The sequence below is a fragment of the Opisthocomus hoazin genome, chromosome 3 (genome assembly GCF_030867145.1).
Source record: "Opisthocomus hoazin isolate bOpiHoa1 chromosome 3, bOpiHoa1.hap1, whole genome shotgun sequence".
Taxonomy (NCBI): Eukaryota; Metazoa; Chordata; class Aves; order Opisthocomiformes; family Opisthocomidae; genus Opisthocomus; species Opisthocomus hoazin.
The window spans coordinates 31,246,782-31,267,455 of NC_134416.1; the positions used below are offsets into that span (position 1 = coordinate 31,246,782).

At 37.6% G+C, this 20,674-nt stretch overlaps 1 protein-coding gene across 1 annotated transcript in view; it reads left to right on the forward strand.

The window, feature by feature from the left end:
* MMP16 (matrix metallopeptidase 16) overlaps positions 1-20,674 on the forward strand; it is a 200,528-nt gene that overhangs the window by 167,960 nt on the left and 11,894 nt on the right. The window contains exons 7-9 of the mRNA XM_009945590.2: positions 723-861; positions 11,983-12,133; positions 16,641-16,756. Of these exons, the coding sequence (XP_009943892.2) occupies positions 723-861; positions 11,983-12,133; positions 16,641-16,756 (406 nt within the window). The remainder of the gene's footprint in view (positions 1-722; positions 862-11,982; positions 12,134-16,640; positions 16,757-20,674) is intronic.

The following is a 20,674-nucleotide window of genomic DNA, read 5'->3' on the forward strand; positions in this document are numbered from 1 at the left end:
GAATTAGTTGATCTTCAAAGCCTGTCTGTAGTCCCATTATATTAGGCTTACACATATGCATTTGGTTCCATCTAAAAGCACTTGTAGTCAGTTAACAAATTTTAAGTTGGACCGCTTATAGGAAAGACGTTGAGAAAGTTATAACCTCTCATACAGCATGCTGTATGTTCTGCTGAAGACTATGTACACCAAACACACAGTTCACATGGGTAGCTTATTCCCACCTCAGGGAACAACTAGTTCTGACACATTTATGATGTGTGAGATGACACAAATGCAAACACAAATATGTTTATGCAAACAGTGAAAGGTCATGCTCTAAAGATGCTAGGTTAGGCTATTCAGTATTTTTGGGACAGCAACTGAACTGGGGCCAAGCTCTTTTCAGTGGTGCCCAGTGACAGGACAAGGGGCAATGGGCACAAACTGAGGCACAGGAAGTTCCGTCTGAACATGAGGAAGAACTTCTTCCCTCTGAGGGTGACGGAGCACTGGAACAGGCTGCCCAGGGAGGTTGTGGAGTCTCCTTCTCTGGAGATATTCAAGACCCGCCTGGACAAGGTCCTGTGCAGCCTGCTGTAGGTGACCCTGCTTCGGCAGGAGGGTTGGACTAGGTGACCCACAGAGGTCCCTTCCAACCCCTACTATTCTGTGATTCTGTGATTCTGTGAACACATATAAATGCCTCAAAGCATAGTAAGAGATGTATATTTGGTTTCCAGGATCAGTGGTTTTGGCGAGTCAGAAACAACAGGGTGATGGATGGATACCCCATGCAGATTACCTACTTCTGGAGGGGACTACCTCCCAGCATTGATGCAGTTTATGAAAACAGTGATGGGAATTTTGTCTTCTTTAAAGGTAAGAAAAGAAGAAAAGTAAGCTTTTGTGTAATACTTTCGGCTCCGATGACTTCTTGGAACACGTCTTGCTTATTTTTACTAATGATTTGTAAATCATGTTGCAAATTGGTAGCTAAATGAAAAGTATAGGAGTTATGTTTTCTCATTTTGGCAGCTACAGCTTTAATTTATGGTTAACCTTCAGATCATTTACTCTTACATATTCAGTAAGAATTTGGAATTATAAATAAGTGACATCTACTATGAAATCCTTTTTGGAAAATGTGGGTTAGGGAGCAAGAATGAACACAGTTCTATTTTTTTTTATGGTTCTCTTTGCTCTTCTTCCTTTTTACAAATGAAATTTGCATATATTTAAATGTCATCGTGATACAAATATTTCACTGTACTGCACTGTACTCATCTGAGAACTGTGATGTTAGGATTTTCTAGTGGGAAAGATATCTTTTTCATAGATGTGTATTTAGTGTTTTTAAAGAAGCATAAACTCCAGAAAATATGTTGTATGGATTGAATTGTTGCTAATCATTGTTTTCAAAGTTTCACTCCAGGCATCAGCCACTTTTGAAAATTAAAGTTCTTGAACATGCATCTAATTTAGATTTAATGAGAAAATTATCTTATATGTTAAATAAATAGACATTTAGCAATAAAAGAGTGGAAGCCATTTAAAGTATGTTTTATAAGGTAATAATTTGGGAGAAGAAAGAAGAAACTGAATCAATATGTGAAAAACTGTTCAGCTATTTAGTGTTGTGAGTGATTCACTTGTTACAAGGTGGCCAAGAAGGCCAATGGCATCCTGGCTTGTATCAGGAATAGTGTGGCCAGTAGGAGTAGGGAGGTGATCGTGCCCCTGTACTCGGCACTGGTGAGGCTGCACCTGGAGTACTGTGTTCAGTTTTGGGCCCCTCACTACAAGAAGGACACGGAGTTGTTGGAGTGTGTCCAGGGAAGGGCAACAAGGCTGGTGAGGGGTCTAGAGCATAAGTCTTACGAGGAGCGGCTGAGAGAACTGGGGTTGTTTAGTCTGGAGAAGAGGAGGCTGAGGGGGGACCTTATCACCCTCTACAACTACCTGAAAGGCGGTTGTTCTAGTGAGGTGGGTGTTGGTCTCTTCTCCCAGGTAACTAGCGATAGGACGAGAGGCAATGGCCTCAAGTTGTGTCAGGGGAGGTTTAGATTGGATATTAGGAAAAATTTCTTTACTGAAGGAGTGGTCAGGCATTGGAATAGGCTGCCCAGGGAGGTGGTTGAGTCCCCATCCCTGGAGGTGCTCACAAAACATGTAAATGTGGCACTTCACAATATGGTTTAGTAGGCATGGTGGTGTTGGGGTGATGGTTGGACTTGATTATCTTAGAGGTCTTTTCCAACCTATGATTCTGTGATTCCCTTCCCTGGAAATGTTGAAGGCCAGGTTGGATGGGGCTTTCAGCAACCTGATCTAGTGGAAGGTGTCTCTGCCCATGGCATGTGGATTGGAGCTAGATGTTCTGTAAGGTCTGTTCCAACCCAAACCATTCTATGATTCCATGAAGTCATTACAAAAAAAACAGATTTTTTTTTTAAGTTGTTATAGCAAAAATGAGTTCATTTTTAGTAGTAGAATCATTAACAGGGAGATAGAAGTAATATCACATTTACCATGGAAACATTATCATCTTGGGAATGATAAATGGAAAATGTTTAATAACATGCAGAAATACTGCATGACAGTACAATGAAGATGAAGTTTATGTTTTCCTGATAGAGAAATTTTATTATTTGTGTGAATCGTAAGGAAAATTACATTCCGTATAGTATATTTTCTATTTACGTGACTTCAATACAGCATCTGCTTTTACTACTGTGGCCATAAAATATATTTCATTTCATAATTTCTGGGAATTTAATAAGATCAGGAATCATGATCAAGGTACCTCCAGATCTCCATCCCTCTGCTTGATTTTTGGGTCCATTAGACATGGAAGGATGTAAATATTATTCTGTAGATCTTCATTTGTTCATCACTACTACATAGAGGAAAGGAACTACCTCGTGCATTCCAGACCTCTAACTTGATAATGCTGGGATCCGTTACCTGAGCTTCAGACAGAAATGATCAAATTTAGTCCTAATTCTACTTTCTTTTCCTTCCCAGAGACGCCAAAATATGTTTTATCATTATTTAACTCTTCACCCAATGCTGACTGACTCCTGTTAGTCTTAGAGGAATGGGTTGATTCAGTAGTCTGTAGGTTATAGATAATAGAAAAAAGGAGGGGAGGAACATCTGTTTTCTACCTGGGAAATTAAATAATCAGGATTAAATAAAGCAAGCAGAAGCAGTGGAGTTATACTCTTATAAGTCAGAATATTGTGTTCTTTTCCTTTCTCATCACCTCCAACTTATGCTCTCTGATTTTAGACCAGCTAGCTTTGTTCTTTCTAGATGTTATCGTATGATACTTGGATTTTCTGTTGCAGATACTTTTCCACCTGCTTTCTTTCCAAAGTTCCTTCCCCTGTTTTTCCAGTGACATTTGTATTGTCCCTGTGTTTGACAGGGTCAAAAGTCCTCATATTTCTTTGTGTGATTTTTCCAAATTCTTGCTTCTCTGCCACTTCCTCTTCATGATTCCCAATATCTACCTGATGGTGTTTGTCAATCAGTGTAATTCATGTCACATAGAATCAATGTGTTCACCTGAATCTCTTGTATGTGCGTCCTTGAAAATTCCTGTTAACCAAGAATCTCAGCTGCCACGTGGAACACGATTGCAGAAGTCTGTACAAATAGACTGTAGGTAACAATCATTGTCTTGTTTATTCCATTCTCTCACAAAATTTCTTCCTGGGAAAAAAGTATGTGACTTCCTCCCAAAGGTGCTAGAAATAGACAAGTTGATTGTTGCTAAGATGAAGAGCAAGCAGAATATGTGCTTTACCAATCTAAAACAAACAAAAACAAGCACGTTCTAGAAGGACCTTTAAATCTGAAGTCTGGCATACAGAGATGTTCACAAAGCACATATCTAAGCTAACATTTACGTCCATTATTCAGAGAAAGAATAGAAAAGATGGAGTAAGTGCAATCACAGAGCTTGGACTGGAATAATGTCACTCGTCTCAGAAAACATTTTCTAGATCACTTAGTTTTAAGAATGGTCAGTTCTTCACAGCAGAAAAGCGTGGTGTTTGCGTGAAACCAGCCCTTGTTTCAGATTTTTAAATAAAGTCTCCAAAACGTCTTCTCAAGGTATCAGTAACATCCAATAACCTGGAAGGTACAGAGTCTTGAATCTTTGGTGTGTGTTGGAGAAACAGATCAGTGTCTAAATAACGTCCCTTCAGAACAGCCACTGCTTCTTCTACAGATGCTCAAAGGAAGGTCCCAGGCACACCTTCCATCTCCATTGCTCTTTTTCACTCACTTTGGAGGCTTTTTTACTAATTTAAAACAGGGTCTCCTTGTTTTTCACTCCCGTTTTCATACTTGTGGAGCAATCTCGCTGTTCTCAGAGGAAGGTGAAGAAAGGAGTAAGCCAATTTACTTATCTGTGATTGCTAGTGAGTAATTGCTACCTTGCTTCTCCTTATATGCCTACGCTGTCATAAGTTCGGGATAAACAGTATTCTGTTAGGCTACTGATATTTTTAAGATGCTCTGAGAATAGACCTTGTGAACCATCCTGAATTGAAACATTCTGTTTATCTCTTTAGAAATCCACAAAACTCATTTATTTTCAATAATCTATGCTCTGTTTGATTTGTAAAAAAATCCTTGTAGAACAGTTGATTTAAATTATAAAACAGGTTTAGATCTTTATGACTTTATAATGACTAATATTTTTTTAAATGTGAGCTATGTTGTAAAATATGAGCCATATGCAAATAATAGTACATGGTAGTTCAGGATGGAACAATTGTTTAAGAGCCTTTGAAACGTCTTCATAGCTTATGATTTTGCTGTGAAAAATGTAGTTATTCTGAAACTGTGCTAATAACATCTATCAGTATATTTATACATACTTGACATTAGTCTCCTGACAATACGTGAAGAGCCTGTGAGATCATGCATTATGTGTTAGATGTCTATAGAAAATCAAGCTGAATCGAGTTCAGGACGATTGGATCAAGTGTCTTCTTTGGTTTTGAAATTTCATTGGTTTTGATTTTTTAAATAATTTTACCATTTTAACTTTTATCTCTTTTTTTTGCATTAATGTTTATTTACACAAGGAAAAACAGTTGTAAAAATTCAGTAGCATTCTTGTAGTGCAAAGTGATGCTTGCTCATTTCAGGTGGCTAAAGATACTTGGCCTTCCTTCTTGTGCCTCATAAAGTACATAGCAATCTGGTGGATGGCTGCTTATGAAAAGCAGACGTTTACATTCTAATTATTTACTGATGGTGTCCATGCCTAATGATAATAAGAATATGGCACCAGAATGATACTTCTATCTTTTCTTTTTTTTTTTTTTAATGAAGAAATGTGAATAGTAAAATTTATTCTGTGTACCTGTGGGAATTTGTATGGTGCTGAAAATGAAATTGTCAAGCCATCTGCGCTGTTGAATGTTATGGTTAACCAAATGTAGCAATAGAAGGGCTGCTGTAAAAATCATACTACCAGTGCCACCATCATAACTTTCAACTGCACTTATCTCACTGTTTGACAGTTTTATTTTGAAAAATAGATTTATGATAGTGTCAGATCATGGAGCAGAGAACTGACAGAAACTTAATGTGGGAAATAATAGAGAATGAGAAAAAAGGAAGCATGAGGAGTAATTTGGGGGTACTAGTAAGAAGACACTTGATCCTGCCTTGAAAAGCCAAAATAAAAAGCAAGAGTGACTGGAGAAAAAGTCCTTCAGAATTAGATATTAAATTTTTAACTGGTTTCAACTGAATATAATTCCTACAAGTTCTGAGAATTTGTCTCATCACTGTAACACGTTATAACCCATACAGATCTTGCACTACACACGTATCATAATTGCATATAACAAGAACAAAAAGCTTGGTTACTGAAAATCCAGAAGCACAACCGTTCAGCATTCTGAGTCTACAAAGGAAGAGCTACAGTGGCTAAAAACTGCATAATTGTTTGCAGTAGTCAGTAAGTGGTTAAATAGTCTGAAAGAATATCTGGAGTTAAACATTCAATATTTTAGTAATTAACAAAGCATACCAATACAGATACCCTTTATTTCCAGTAATTTTTTTAGAATGTCAAAGCTAGATGTCTTCAAATAATTGCAGTCACAGTTCATCCTTCTCAATTGTTTCCCTACAGTGATGATATTTAACAAAACGCTATTCCAAAAAGGAAGACATTTTGACTTTTTTATCACTTGCTTCATTCTCAGCTTGTGACCTTACCATTCTGCTTGTTATTATATTAGATCTTACATTAGGGAATAAAAGCAGAGAGGTGAAACATTCTGAAGGTTGACCAGACTTCATGAAACATGTGGTGCTATATTCTCTGTGAGAATAACAAGCCTACCAACCAGACCTTAAAAAACAACTTTGTAAAATAAACACAGTGGTGATTTCTGCCAAGGGCATAGGTTAAGACTCTGAACAAACATTAGTTATCTATAAGAAGGATGAAACTATAACTATTCTACTTTTGTGATATATTCTTTATTTCCATTATAATCACAATTATTGAAGTGTGTTGACTGTTAACTAGTGGAAGTGGAATATGAGCTAAATGAATGCATACTGAGTTAAGCATTCGTTTTTAATACATTTTAAGATACATAAATACGAGTTAGAAATAAAAGGAGCTAATTCTCATGACAGTCAGGCATCTTTTGCGCTGTATTTCAGCTTTAGCTCCTCCTAATATTTGATTCTGAATTTGAAAGCTTCTAATTTTTTCTGACTTTCTGGAGATCCTCTGATCAACAGGCACCCACTTTCCTCCAGCTGAGGGACAGAAGTTGAACAGAAAAAAACCCCAAAACAGCAAAACTGACAACAAACCACCTAAAGACCCCTGAAACAGAGGAAAAAACAAAAAAAAAAGCCAGAGTGAAAACTGGCAGCCACATGGAACTTTTGGATTTCTTACATACATTCCTTCCCATTAACAATCAACAAAGTTGTAGCAGACTAAACAAGTCTTCAAAAGCAAATGTTAAATACAATTCCCTCTAGTTAGAATCAATAGAAGTCTTGCCCACATGTTAGAGCTCTCAATGCCCTACAGTCTCCGTAAAATAAAGTTAAATTTACCTTTTCTCCATTTACCCAGAAAGAATTTGCTTCTTAGTAAAAAATTATGTGAAGAAGAATTTAGTTTCTTGTGTTGCCACATCTACGCTTTCCTTCTACTTCAGCATATCTGAACATGCAACAAAGACCTGGCTCAGTGGTGCTGTCACTTATAATAGTGTGTGCTCAACTCTTGCTTATTTTGGTATGACCTGATCTTGTTAATAGCTAAATTTGACTTGTTGGGTATGGCTGGTAATGATCTATTCCTAACAATTGCCGTTACTTTTATTCCTTATGAGGCACAGAGGAAGGTAATGGCATTACATACATCACAGCATATGCCTCTCAATTCGGTGCAACAGCTGTCATTTTGAATGATCTTCTGAAACAGAAATGAGCTGGCTCAGTATCATTCACTGGATGCCATCTGTTGTTCACACCAAAAGTACCAACTAGTAAGGTCCAAAACGCATGACTTCTCGTATCATTACATTTGAAACTGCCATTACCATCTGAAGCTTTCTCTGTCAGTCGTGTGAATTGGCAGAAGGATGAACTGCATGGGAGGAGGGACAGTGAATGGCTGAAGATGCTCACCCCTGTCACGATCAAACCCTATAAGTGATTTTTTTTTAAGGAATTTCAGTAAAGGCAAATGTCAGTTTAGCACAGACCTTAATCCCAGGACAACACAGACCTCAGCTTTCCATGACTATTCTTCATAGTTCTCTGTGTCTCTTTTATTTTCAGTACTTCAGATGGCTCTGTACATACTCGTTCTTTGAACCCTTTCTTCCTTCAACTGGCAGGGGGGAGAAGATGGATCTGTTGAGCAAACTGTAGTGTCTGTGTCTGGAAGTAGATGACAAGCAGCTGTAAAGAAGCTGATAAAAAATTTACTCTGGAAACCCAGCATGGGAGGGACTGAAACTATATCCCTTCTCCTAATTAAAACTGTGATAAAAAGAAAACATACTTTAAATCACTACAGTACAAACAGGGAGATTAAAAACACCTTCCCTTTAAACAACAATTTAATACAACCGAAGGATAGCTAAAATATAAAACCAACTGGAAAACAGGTCTCTAAATTTCACAGAATCACAGAATCACAGAATCACAGAATCACAGAATCACAGAATGGTAGGGGTTGGAAGGGACCTCTGTGGGTCATCTAGTCCAACCCTCCTGCAGAAGCAGGGTCACCTACAGCAGCCTGCACAGGACCTTGTCCAGGCAGGTCTTGAATATCTCCAGAGAAGGAGACTCCACAACCTCCCTGGGCAGCCTGTTCCAGTGCTCCGTCACCCTCAGAGGGAAGAAGTTCTTCCTCATGTTCAGACGGAACTTCCTGTGCCTCAGTTTGTGCCCATTGCCCCTTGTCCTGTCACTGGGCACCACTGAAAAGAGCTTGGCCCCATCCTCCTGACACCCACCCTTCAGATATTTATAAGCATTTATTAGGTTCCCTCGCAGCCTTCTCTTCTTCAGGCTGAACAAGCCCAGCTCCCTCAGCCTTTCCTCGTAGGGGAAATGTTTCGGTCCCCTCACCATCCTTGTAGCCCTCCGTTGGACTCTCTCCAGTAGCTCTTTATCTTTCTTGAAGTGGGGAGCCCAGAACTGGACAGAGTACTCCAGATGAGGCCTCACCAGGGCAGTGTAGAGGGGAAGGAGAACCTCCCTTGTCCTGCTGGCCACACTCCTTCTAATGCACCCCAGGATACCATTGGCCTTCTTGGCAGCCAGGGCACACTGCTGGCTTATGGTTAACCTGTCGTCCACCAGGACACCCAGGTCCCTCTCCACAGAGCTGCTCTCCAGCAGGTCCACCCCAAGCCTGTACTGATGCATGAGGTTGTTCCTCCCCAGGTGCAGGACCCTGCATTTGGCTTTGTTGAACCTCATCGGGTTCCTCTCTGCCCAACTTTCCAGCCTATCCAGGTCATGCTGAATGGCAGCACAGCCTTCTGGTGCATCTACCACACCTCCCAGTTTGGTGTCATCAGCAAACTTGCCGAGGGTACATTCTAACTCTTAATCCAGGTCGTTGATGAAGAAGTTAAACAAGACTGGGCCCAGTACTGACTCCTGAGGGACACCACTAGTTACCAGCCTCCAACTAGATTCAACGCCGCTGACGACAACCCTCTGAGTTCTGCCATTCAGCCAGTTCTCAATCCACTTCACTGACCACTCATCCAGCCCACACTTCCTGAGCTTCCCTAGGAGGATATCATGGGAGACTCTGTCGAAAGCCTTGCTGAAGTCAAGGTAGACAACATCCACGGCTCTCCTTTCGTCTACCCAGCCAGTCATGTCATCGTAGAAAGCTATCAGATTGGTCAGGCATGATTTCCCCTTGGTGAATCCATGCTGACTACTCCTGATAACCTTCTTTTCTTCCACTTGCTTGATGATGGCCTCCAGGATAAGCTGCTCCATTACCTTTCCTGGGATGGAGGTGAGGCTGACCGGCCTGTAGTTCCCTGGGTCCTCCTTCTTGCCCTTTTTGAAGATTGGAGTGACATTGGCCTTTCTCCAGTCCTCGGGCACCTCTCCTGTCCTCCAGGAAATTTTCCCTCTTCGTGACTCTGGCATACACTTGATACTAGATCTTTGGGGTAATACTACATTTCCTTATAAAATTTTTATACAGCATAGTGCCTTAACCTCCGAAGTCTGTGTAACAGCTTGCCTAGCCTTACAGGTAATTAAAACATCTAATATGAACAGCCATGATTTTATCTCTTAGGATCTCTTTCCAAATGTGTTTGAGCAAAATGTATTTTCAGACTTTACCCCTTATATTTTAGATATCATCATCATGAATAACGATAGATGGACCAAATTGAGTTATCCCATAGACTAATTCAATATATGTGTTCATGGATCTTCTCTAGACCTTTCTGTGATATAACTCAGAAGGGTCTAGAAGATGTCAGAGTATCTTCTCCCTCAGTGTTATTATTACTAAAAAGAGCAATGCTTTTGGGGAACACAGATGAAAGTAGTGTTTTGAAGAGAAAATAAACACACTGGAGCCTATACTCTAGCTCAGAGTGTCTCTGTGGCCTAGAAGACATAATGCAAAGACAACACAGGCCTGAAAGCAAGCTCTTCAGATGCATACTGAAATGCAAGTTATGCTCCCTTTTCCCCATTTTTAGGGGGCATGATAGGATCTTTATTCCCTTTTTTCAGCCAAAGCTGTCTTGTGTTTGAAAGAGAAGTCTCTACTGAAAAGACAGAGGTGAGAAGTGTATTTTGAAGAAGAATTAGAAGAAAGTAAAAATGTAAAAAGCAGAAGATAGTTGCAAGAATAGGACAGGAAGCACAGTATGTTGAGAAGACCCTAGTAAAGAGTCTGAAAGACAACACAATTACTGGGAAAAGAGATAGACTAAAGGCTTAATACAAGATGATGAACCAGGTGAGATAATCATAAAAGTGTTTGGTGAGGAAGAGCTTGGCTAGGAAGCTAGAGCAAACTGAAGCTGGGAAACTGGAGTTGTGGGCTGTTGAGGTAAGCAATGCAGTTACGAGAGATCACAGGAAGCATCCAAAAACAGGTACGGGTAGTGCTATACTACAAAACACTGGTGCAACTGCTGCTTCTGTAGGCATGCATACATATATGTAGGCAGACAATATGTTTAGCTAGTAAGTGCAACAATAGGGGTTCAACCACTGAGCATTGCTCTTCACGAGTCACTAGGCTACTATTCATATATCATAGAATCATAGATTCATTAAGGTTGGAAAAGACCTCTAAGATCAAGTCCAAGTGTCAACCCAACACCACCATGCCTGCTAAACCATGTCCCAAAGTGCCATATCTACATGTTTTTTGAACAGCTCCAGGGATGGTGACTCCACCACCTCCCTGGGCAGCCTGTTCCAATGCCTGACCACTCTTTCAGTAAAGACATTTTTCCTAATATCCAGTCTAAACCTCCCCTGATGCAACCTGAGGCCATTTCCTCTCATCCTCTTGCTAGTTACCTGGGAGAAGAGACCAACATCCACCTCACTACAACTGCCTTTCAGGTTGTTGTGAGAGGTAAGGTCTCCCCTCAGCCTTCTCTTCTCCGGACTAAAGAATCCCAACTCCCTCAGCCGCTCCTTGTAAGACAGTTTAGGTAAACTGAGGTCTGTGCTAGCATCAGCTAAAGCCATACAACTGCCTTGTCCTATCAGCGTTAAGAAGTCGATTGGGTGATTTTGAATGATTCGTCACCCACAACCAAAGGTTAAATCTTACTGCCACTGGTACTAAAGGCAATCACCCAATAATTTCAGAAACAGAAAGTTTTCATCTATGGGACTTCAGAACCTCAGTTTGCTGTCTTTAGGTCACATTAAAGAAAATATGATTAAAAATAAAATTCTCTGGTTATTTCATAAATAATCTGTACGTCCTTCATAAGTAATTTAACTTCTTGGGGAGAAGAGTACAGAGTAATAAAAGTCTCTATGAGGATAATAATTTCTATTTTTACTTACATGTTTTCTTACCTCATTTTGTCTTAAAATTCACTCTTCTCTCCTCATGAAACGTCAACCTATTGTGTACTATTGCTGTAAATGTATTGCATTATCAACCACAGAGCCTCTTGAGATGACTTAATTTTCATTCTGGGTTTGATCCCTGTATAGTTGATATCAAAATATTCTTTGGGCTTATTGAATGAAAGTTGCTTTAGAAATGCAAGGCATCTGTAAGGCATACTTAATTTCGCATTATCTGCAGTGGTAGAACATTTTTCATTTCATCGTGTTTGTCAGAACCACTATAGCCCTTTGGGAGTCTTTCTTATTTCTTAGGAGTGTATTAACATTAATACTGGGATTACTGAAGACTAACATGCTTATATATGTGTGTATGTATATGCTTTTGTACAGGTAACAAGTTCTGGGTTTTCAAGGACACTACTCTGCAGCCAGGTTATCCTCATGATTTGATAACACTTGGAAGTGGAATTCCTTCCCATGGCATTGATTCAGCAATTTGGTGGGAAGATGTTGGGAAAACCTACTTCTTCAAAGGAGATAGGTTGGTATAGGAATTCTGCAAGGAAGCGGTTTGGTGGATATCAGCTAGGCATGTTAATCTTTTCCTCTGTTTCTCAAAAGAAGTGATTAAGCCACTTAAACAGTTCATTTTCTGTGGATGAAATTAACTCCTCCTACACAGAGGCCCATACTGTTTTCACATTTCTTATAACTTAAATTATTTTGGTGTGAAATATTTTTATTATTATTTATTTTATACTGAAATAAGTATATGTATATCCAGTGGAAAAGTTATGTTTTAGAAGCCAACAGGCAAGTCACAGTTGTGACAAATTTAAGCTGAAATATTCAAAATAATGTAGTTATGTACACACTTACCTACTCCTTTTTATCCACATTTCTAAACCCTAGCACATAAACAGGTAAGGCATGATCCAAAACTTTTTAAAGTTGGTGAAAATTATTTCTCTGCTACTTAAAAATGAGGTAAGAAAGGTAAATGACTGATAAACTAGGAAGCTAGACAACAATTTGAGCAGTTCCCTAGGAATTATTTTGAAATAAATCTTACAGTTCGCTTCAGAAGGGACGCTTACTTTTATGATTAATAAAGAACAGAAAAAAATTGTAAAATCTGAATCATTTTCCAGTCCTGAAAGAGACTTGCACTAGTCACTTAGTGTCTCTGTGTATTCATTTCTGTAACAATAAGGGAAAGAATATTTGTCTGCTTTATAGAGATGTCAAGAGAACTCATTAATTTTTGAAACCCTGCAAGTTATCTGAATGATGGATTTCACAGGTTTCCGAGATGTTACTGTGTATGTTGACTGATGTATCACTCTGCAAATTCTGTTATGTTTGTATTAGTTTGTATATATATTTGTTATGTTTGTATTAGTATTATTAAAAGTATGAGGGCTGCTTTTGTTACTGTGTGGTATTAGGATTCTGAGACACTAATAATGTTCATAGATCACTTAAGACACTAATTTAATGCACATCATAGAACATGTTTAGCACATTACAGTTGATCATTGTTTAGCAGTACTGTAATATTGCACTACAGATTACTGTGACCAATTAAAAAAAAAAAAAGATTCTCCATTACTCGTGATGAGGAAAGTAGATAACTAAGTAAAATTGTTATGGTGTTTGAAAACTAGGTATAAATTCAAGCAATCAGTTTCCATAGTGAAGAAGAAAGCCACTTAAATAATTTGCTTCCAATGGTTGAGTAGGTTTTTAAAAAAACGTAAATTCGTTTTCAGTAATAATATTCCACCTCTCCACTCCTGAGAAAGCAGTTACACTGGGAATCTTATGTGACCTGTACTTCCTTTAGGCTTTACTCAGCACTGTCATTTTATGTTTCCATCCACAGGCAGTTACTTATAGTCAAGACTTTCATAAAACACTAGTGGTAATAACAAGAAGACAAAAGGAACTATCAGACAAAACATCTGTTGATGGAGAAGTTGCTGCTTAGAGGTAGCAAGCACAATGAAACTCAGCAGGACATAAATGAAATATAGTATGTTAGCAGAAGATCAGATAACATGAGCCTTGCAGAGATAATTGAGCTATCACAGGATATTGACCAACAGTGGAAATATACCCATATACCACAAAGCTTCTCAAAGTGTATTGTTTATATCACAGTTTTTTCTTAATGTAAAGTTTGAGTTGGTTTCTCCTGCTGGTTTTAGTAGTATGTATGAGTCTACCATAGGGGCGGATGTTTTCCTGAAGAATGTATAACATAAATGTAGCTTCTTGATGGCAGGAAGTAGGAATGAAAGGGAGCCAATAAGTACACCTGCATCAAAATAACAATGTTCCTCCTTATGTAACTCAGGGACCTGTATACTTATTTTATTTTTACAGTAATCTGTAGTTAAGGAGCTCCAGGGCAGAATCTAGACAGAATTAAATGTCCCAGGACAATGGTATACATAATAAAGTTAGAGCAATAGAATACAAACCATCAAATAATGGTTATAAAATGAAAAAAAAACCAAAAAACAAAAACCAGAAGATTTAAACGCTCAAATAGTAAATGGTATTGTCATACTTATATCTCTAAAGCAGCTCATGTATGGAGCATTATTTTTAATATTTGAAATGTTCCATTTAAACACTAAAGATAAGTATTCCAAATAGTTGTACGAAACCTAAAGGTAGGACAAAAGATGAGTGCAGAAAACATTTTGCCCTCTTTTATTCCTTTCCTACCAGAACTGAGTAGCATAGGACAAGATGATGGCAGGTTTGCTGCACTTTTTGACACGTGGCCTTGCTTATGCCCCTGACTGGTGTGACTGATTTTTGTACTTTAGAGTTTAAATGAATATTTTTTTCTTCATTAAAAATTCTTAGTTATCCAATAGTTAAGAATATCATTAAGTAAACAGGACTAGATAAAGGAAAGAACATATTTTAGCGAATGTTTTCCAAATTCCATTTTTCTAAAGCCACAGAATGCACTGTTATTCATTTTCCTTCTGTTAATTTATCAGTCTTTGAGATGCAGTAACACAATTTCTGTAGTTTGTAAAGTTCAAATTGTTCACGTTATCACTGGGGACTCTGCTTGTTAACATTTGGCATGCCAAGGAGAATCAAGACTAGGCTTTTCCTTATCCTGTAGACATGCTCATTATTCTAGCGCAGGTTGCCAAGATAGTATCAAGATCAGTCCTTCCCTCATAGGATTTCTCATCAATGCTGAGAAAACAACAGTTTTGGGACTTTTGAGAATGCACCGGGTGTGTCCTCAAAGACTTGGTTTCTAATGACAACATGTGTTTTTGAAAGTTGTATAGGACTGTCTATTTCCATCATGCAATATACTGGAAAAATACAGAGGTTAGTAAAAGGAGGTGAAAAGGCTGGAAAAGGGAAAAGGAAAATGAATGGAAGTATGCAGGAAGGAAACAGAGTTCTGGGAAAGAGGGGTAGAGGAAAAGGTAATATAGTTGATAAAGAAGAAATGCAGATAAAATGGAGATTAGAAAATAGAATATTAAACTCAGCGAAGAGGGAGAATAAAGAAACAGAGAGGAAGGGAGAACAGGCCAATGTGAAAAGAGAAAATGCAATCTAATATGAAGAAACGCAGAGTCAAAAGATGAGCAAGAACTGTTTGCAATAGTATTGATGTCAGAGCTTTGTTTACTGCTTCTACATGTTGACTCTTTCTCCATGTAAACTCCAAAAGACGTTACATTTCAAAATAAAGAGCATTGGTTTGTTGGCTGGTTACTGATGCATAAGTGGCTAGATTAAGAAATCAGACTATAGAAATAATTTATGCATAAGAGAAAAAATATATACAAATTTTTTTTTAATGTAACTTGCCAACTCTTAATCCACTTGAAATCTGCCACCTTTTATTTTTATTAAAAGTTTTAAAGCCATAGAAATGGGAAAAATATAGAGGAGTTTAGAACATTTGGTTTTTAAAAAACATTAATATGTGAAATGATTAGAGTGTCTAAGTACCTTTGCAGGGACAAAATATCCTCCTTAAGGACTCTTTAATATATCAGGAATGATCATAACAAGGATTTCTAAAAGCTGAAGTCAAATGAATTAAAATTAGAAACAGGGTCAGGCGTTTAGCAGTGACCAGATTATCAATGAAAAAGTGACGTATTCTCAGGCTCTTGATGTCCTGAAATGGCAAGTGGCTGCCTTTTTATGTAATTTTTCACATGAATAAAATTGATTTTAAAAAAAAGTATTTAAGAAAACTATCCTCTAAATTGATACACTCTAAATTAGTGGAGCAAATCAACATATGAAATGACCCATGCAAATATTGTATCAGGATGCACAGAGATTCTAGAAATATGGTAAGTGAATTCTTAGAACCAGCATAGAAGATATTTAGCCAGCTGCATAAGGACAAAGAAATTATCAACATTATCTGTAAGAGTAAACAAAATCACAAGTGTAAATGCTTCTTACATGTTCAGATTGCCTAGAATTTGCATGCTGAAGCTTTTTAAATTGGAGAAGGACTGGCTGGCAAAAGGCACAAAAGCAGTTTGAATTCTATATTACACCTTATCTATTTAATGATAATGAAAATGAAAGCCGCTGTAATGCATATGCATGAGGAGTAAAATAAAGATTGCTGGGAGTACTTAATCTGAATCTACTGTCTTTTTTGTGATTAAAATGTTATGTAAAATTTTAATGTATCTTTTTGCATATATTGCATCTCTCTCTGTCACTGTGCGGAAGTCCTAGGCATCAGAATAGCTGTGATTATAAGTGAAATGCATGCTGATTTAGTTATCAATGTGCAAAAACCTTTTGTCTTCTTTCTGCTTGCATGAAACTGTTGTCCAGTCAGCAAATAGATTTGTTTGTAATCTGGTAGTATGTTCAAAGAAAAGAAGTCCAGTATCCCCATTTGTGGCTAATGAATATAGCAAACGTTAGAAGGAAAAAAAAAAGTAGTTATTCTTATAAATGCTTAAATGCTTTTTTTGTTTTATTTTCTTTTTTCTTTTTTTGTCCTTTAAAAAATATTTCAGGTACTGGAGGTACAGTGAAGAAATGAGATCCATGGATCCCGGTTATCCCAAACCAATCACAATTTGGAAAGGTATCCCAGAATCTCCTCAGGGAGCCTTTGTCCACAAAGAAAATGGTATGCAAACAAATTCCTGTTTTAATGATTTACTGACACCCTTTATGAAAAATAGAGTAGTAGAGGGGTGATTGACTATTCAGGTTTAATAGCAAAGGAATTATTGATTTATGAACAGAATATTTCCTGCTGTAGAACTTGCTGTTGTGAAAATGGCTGCTTGTTTACATGTACCATTTAACACAGTGGAAGAAATTCTCTCAAATTTAGTATCACAAAATTTAATTTCCATTCATTTTTTATTATGTCTTAATTCACCTAATTATTTTTGTTCTCTGCTGAATTATAGTACCTTGTAAAACAATCTTCCTAAACACAGTATATCTCTGTTTGAATTGTCAAGGTGTTGGCTGTTTGAACAGCTTAGAAGGTATTACTTTAATTCTGAACAACTAGCAAAGGGAAGCAAAATCTTTATCTAAGCAGAAATACCCCTAGGAATCTATGTAAATCAGAGATGTCATAAGCCCATGATGCAGAAATGCAGATCATAGGGATGTAAGTATGAAGTACTATTACATGTGTCAAGATGCATCATCACATAGAGGAACCTAGAGTCTCAGCTGGCCATACCTCCAAATGAATGAGAGCAGCCAAAATCTCCTCCGTCTTATGAGCATTCAGTGCTACCCAGGGGCTGCTGGCAGGCTACCAGCAGAGCCCTCAGTTGCACAGAGTTTAGATCCCTTTAACAGAAATAAAAATATGCATTTGTCGTCATTTATCATTGTTGGAGAATTGTGGTGTGGCATTGATGATTTATTTATTAGTAGGTTCTGAGTTTATTCTGTTTACCTCACAGACAGCACACATATATATTGCCATATTATTTTATTTTGTTATTTTAAAATTCCTTCTAATAAGCAGATAAAAATATTTCTTTCCTTGTATAAACCATTTCAGTCTCCTATTTCAACCTCTAACTTGATTAAGTAATTTACCATGGAAATGTTTGGGGTTTTTTTCAGAAATATGTTTTAATAGCTTCCTCGCTTTGTCTCTGTTTATCCAGAAGCAGAAATCCTCTCTGGATTCTGGCCTTTTGGCTAGACTGGATTTTTTTGGTGGTGTTTTTATTGGTTTTGGGTTGGTTTTAACTGGAAAGTAGGTCAATCAAGATGATAGTCTGCATGCATCACACTCAATAACTGTTTGTAAATACACATATATGTGGAAATGGGCACAAACATTATAGATGCACAGACAAACATAATGGGTATAACCTCTGCTTTCTTTCGTTACTTTTCAAACATTTTCAAAGATTTACATCCAAAAGGAAGTTGACACGTATATATATATATATATATTGATGTATGTATGGATTTGGGGTTTTTTATTATCTTGATTGCATTCCCCTTAAAAAGATTTCTGTACTGAGCTCAGGTACATGTGTGTCTCATTACAAATGAAAATTATCTTACTATAACACTCAGGGCAGTGGGTTTGAAAGTACTGTAGGGGCAGAGCACGCATTCCTAAGGCAGGGAAGACTCTTGGTTGCATCAAAGCCACTTCTCTTTTTTACCCCAGTAGCTTTGATATTCTGTCTGACTCCTTGAATGAGGAGAGCGGTAAAACACGACATGAGGAGGAGGGGAAGGGAAAGAGGGCATTCCTGGGCTTTTCAGAAAGCCTAAAAGGGCCCCACAACAGAAAGAGGGACTGAAAATAACACTACAAAGTTCCCAAGAAGACCACTAAGATATTTTCCCTGAAATCAAGAAAATAGACATCTTAAGAAATAGTTCACAACTCCACTGTTGTTTGTATGAGGGGAGAGAAAAACAAAAGCAGATGCAAATAAGAAGTACCACAGCTTAGCTGGAAAGAAGTTGATTGCATTTTGCTATATAGCTTCGTAAGGGAACATCCGAAAGAATATCTCCCCATTAAAATCTTCCATTTAATTTTAAAGAGTACTTTTTTCCTTTCCCTTGTGTTTCTGTTGTGTAAACCATGCAAGTGAAAGCCTGCAAGAAGTCTGATCATAAAAGGGTTTCCTTCAGTGTCCACAAAAATTTTGGGTAATCTTGCAGTAAGAGGCTTGGGAAAGACGAGAAAAAACAATTCTCTCCTGTAGTCAGCATCCTGACTCAATGTCCTAGAGGCTTCGCAAGGTACGGGTAACATCTTTGAAAATCTCCCTGCTACTTCCCATATTGTGATTTGGTTTCTAACGCTGTGGTAGAAACTCTCAGGAGGAGATGAGGAAGAAATTTTCTTTCTGTTGCTCCATGGAATCTGAGATCACACAAAGTTCTCCGAACTGGTGAAATCTTTCTTTCTGCTTTGAGAGCAGCAGAGAAAATCTCACCTCCTAACTAGAAATCCTGCTAAAATGGATGGTGAGGCAATTTTTAGAGAGAAAAAAGAGAAAAGGTAGTCTATTAGCCCATTGAGCTTTTTTTGCCTTGTGCTTACTACCACTCCTAATTTGAGTTTATATTTGACACGTTAGTGACTGCTAAGCCATTCCATGCTGTTTGGGTCAGGCATTGTGTTCACTGCACTCAGTGTCTAGCATTGTAGAAAATTGTAAGAAATGGCTCCTAAAGCAGGCTCAACAAGTCAATTAGATTAGATGAAATCACTTTCAACAGTTGTGTGAAGTCACATGTTCTGTCATGAGAAGTAGTAAAACTACTCAGCCTCTACTCAGCTACCCTTCTCTGCTGGTAACTTCTGTCCTTCAGCTGTAAGTGACTGTTGTCCTGGTTCTTTCCTCAGCAAAATGACAGAAAACTTTGAACTACCTTCAGAGTTTTCCAGTGGAAAATATGCTCTGACTGAAGAATTTTTTACTGAATCTATAGGGGCTGGTGATTTCTTTGCTGCTTTGATTTTAACAGTTTTAATTTGATATTTCAATGTATAATAATAATTAATAATAACTAATGTCAGTATTCTGGCTGATATGTACCCTGATGTATGCGTATATGTATTCCGTATATATGTAAGAATATAGATTTAGAGATGTCATATCTGTATATGGTATCTATATGTGTATTGAAATATTGATAATGTATCAGATTTCCACACCTGAAATATTTATCCATGGCCAGTATGTACAGTGCTTTCTTACATACATGTTGTTATATGAAATGCAAAAATAGGGTAATCTGTCACTCAAAGTACTGAAATTTTGCATTTGATGTTATTTTTTGTTTAAACCACATACTGTGTTATGGAACATTGTATATGCTGAAATTTTAAAACTTCACTGTATTTGAAGAATTACGATCCTCTTTTTCATTTTGTTCCAATCAGAATAGAAGGCATTTTGTGAACAAGCCTCCAAACTACTGTTTTGATGTAGCTCTGTGCTTTTCTTTTTTCTTCTTAGCCAGTATTATAACTCTCTATAGATACACTGACACATTCTCGGATAATAAAACTGCAAGGTATTAAGGAAAGGAAAATAGTATCTTTTCAGTGGCTAGGAAGGCCATTAGATAAGTAGCTAATGTAGAAGAATGTTCAAATATTCTAAATATTCTGAGAAGTGGCAGTAGACAATGAAAATTTTTTTACAGTCTGAGCTGAAAACTATACTGTCAAGTATTTTTTTTTTAATTGAAAGAAACCAACTGCTTTTTGCATAGCTGATTACTAACATTATTTCCAGATAGCCAGTTATCTGTCTTTTCAGGAAGCATTGTTAAAATGACAAATAGTGCCTAACCTGTCTTAGTATTCTTAGTGGCCTTTAGTACTGCAGGAAATAAGCTGAGGTCTATAGTAAAGATAAGGAAAAATCCAGCTGTTTACATTCAGTTCATAAACAGTAGGAGGAAGTTTACCCATCCTGAAGGTTTGTTTCTTGCCAGATCAATGCGATTTTTCAGCTGAGATAAAGTAGCGTAGATTTTTGGCAAAGAGTCTTTTTTTTTCCCATTTAGACATGTTTAGTAATAATGT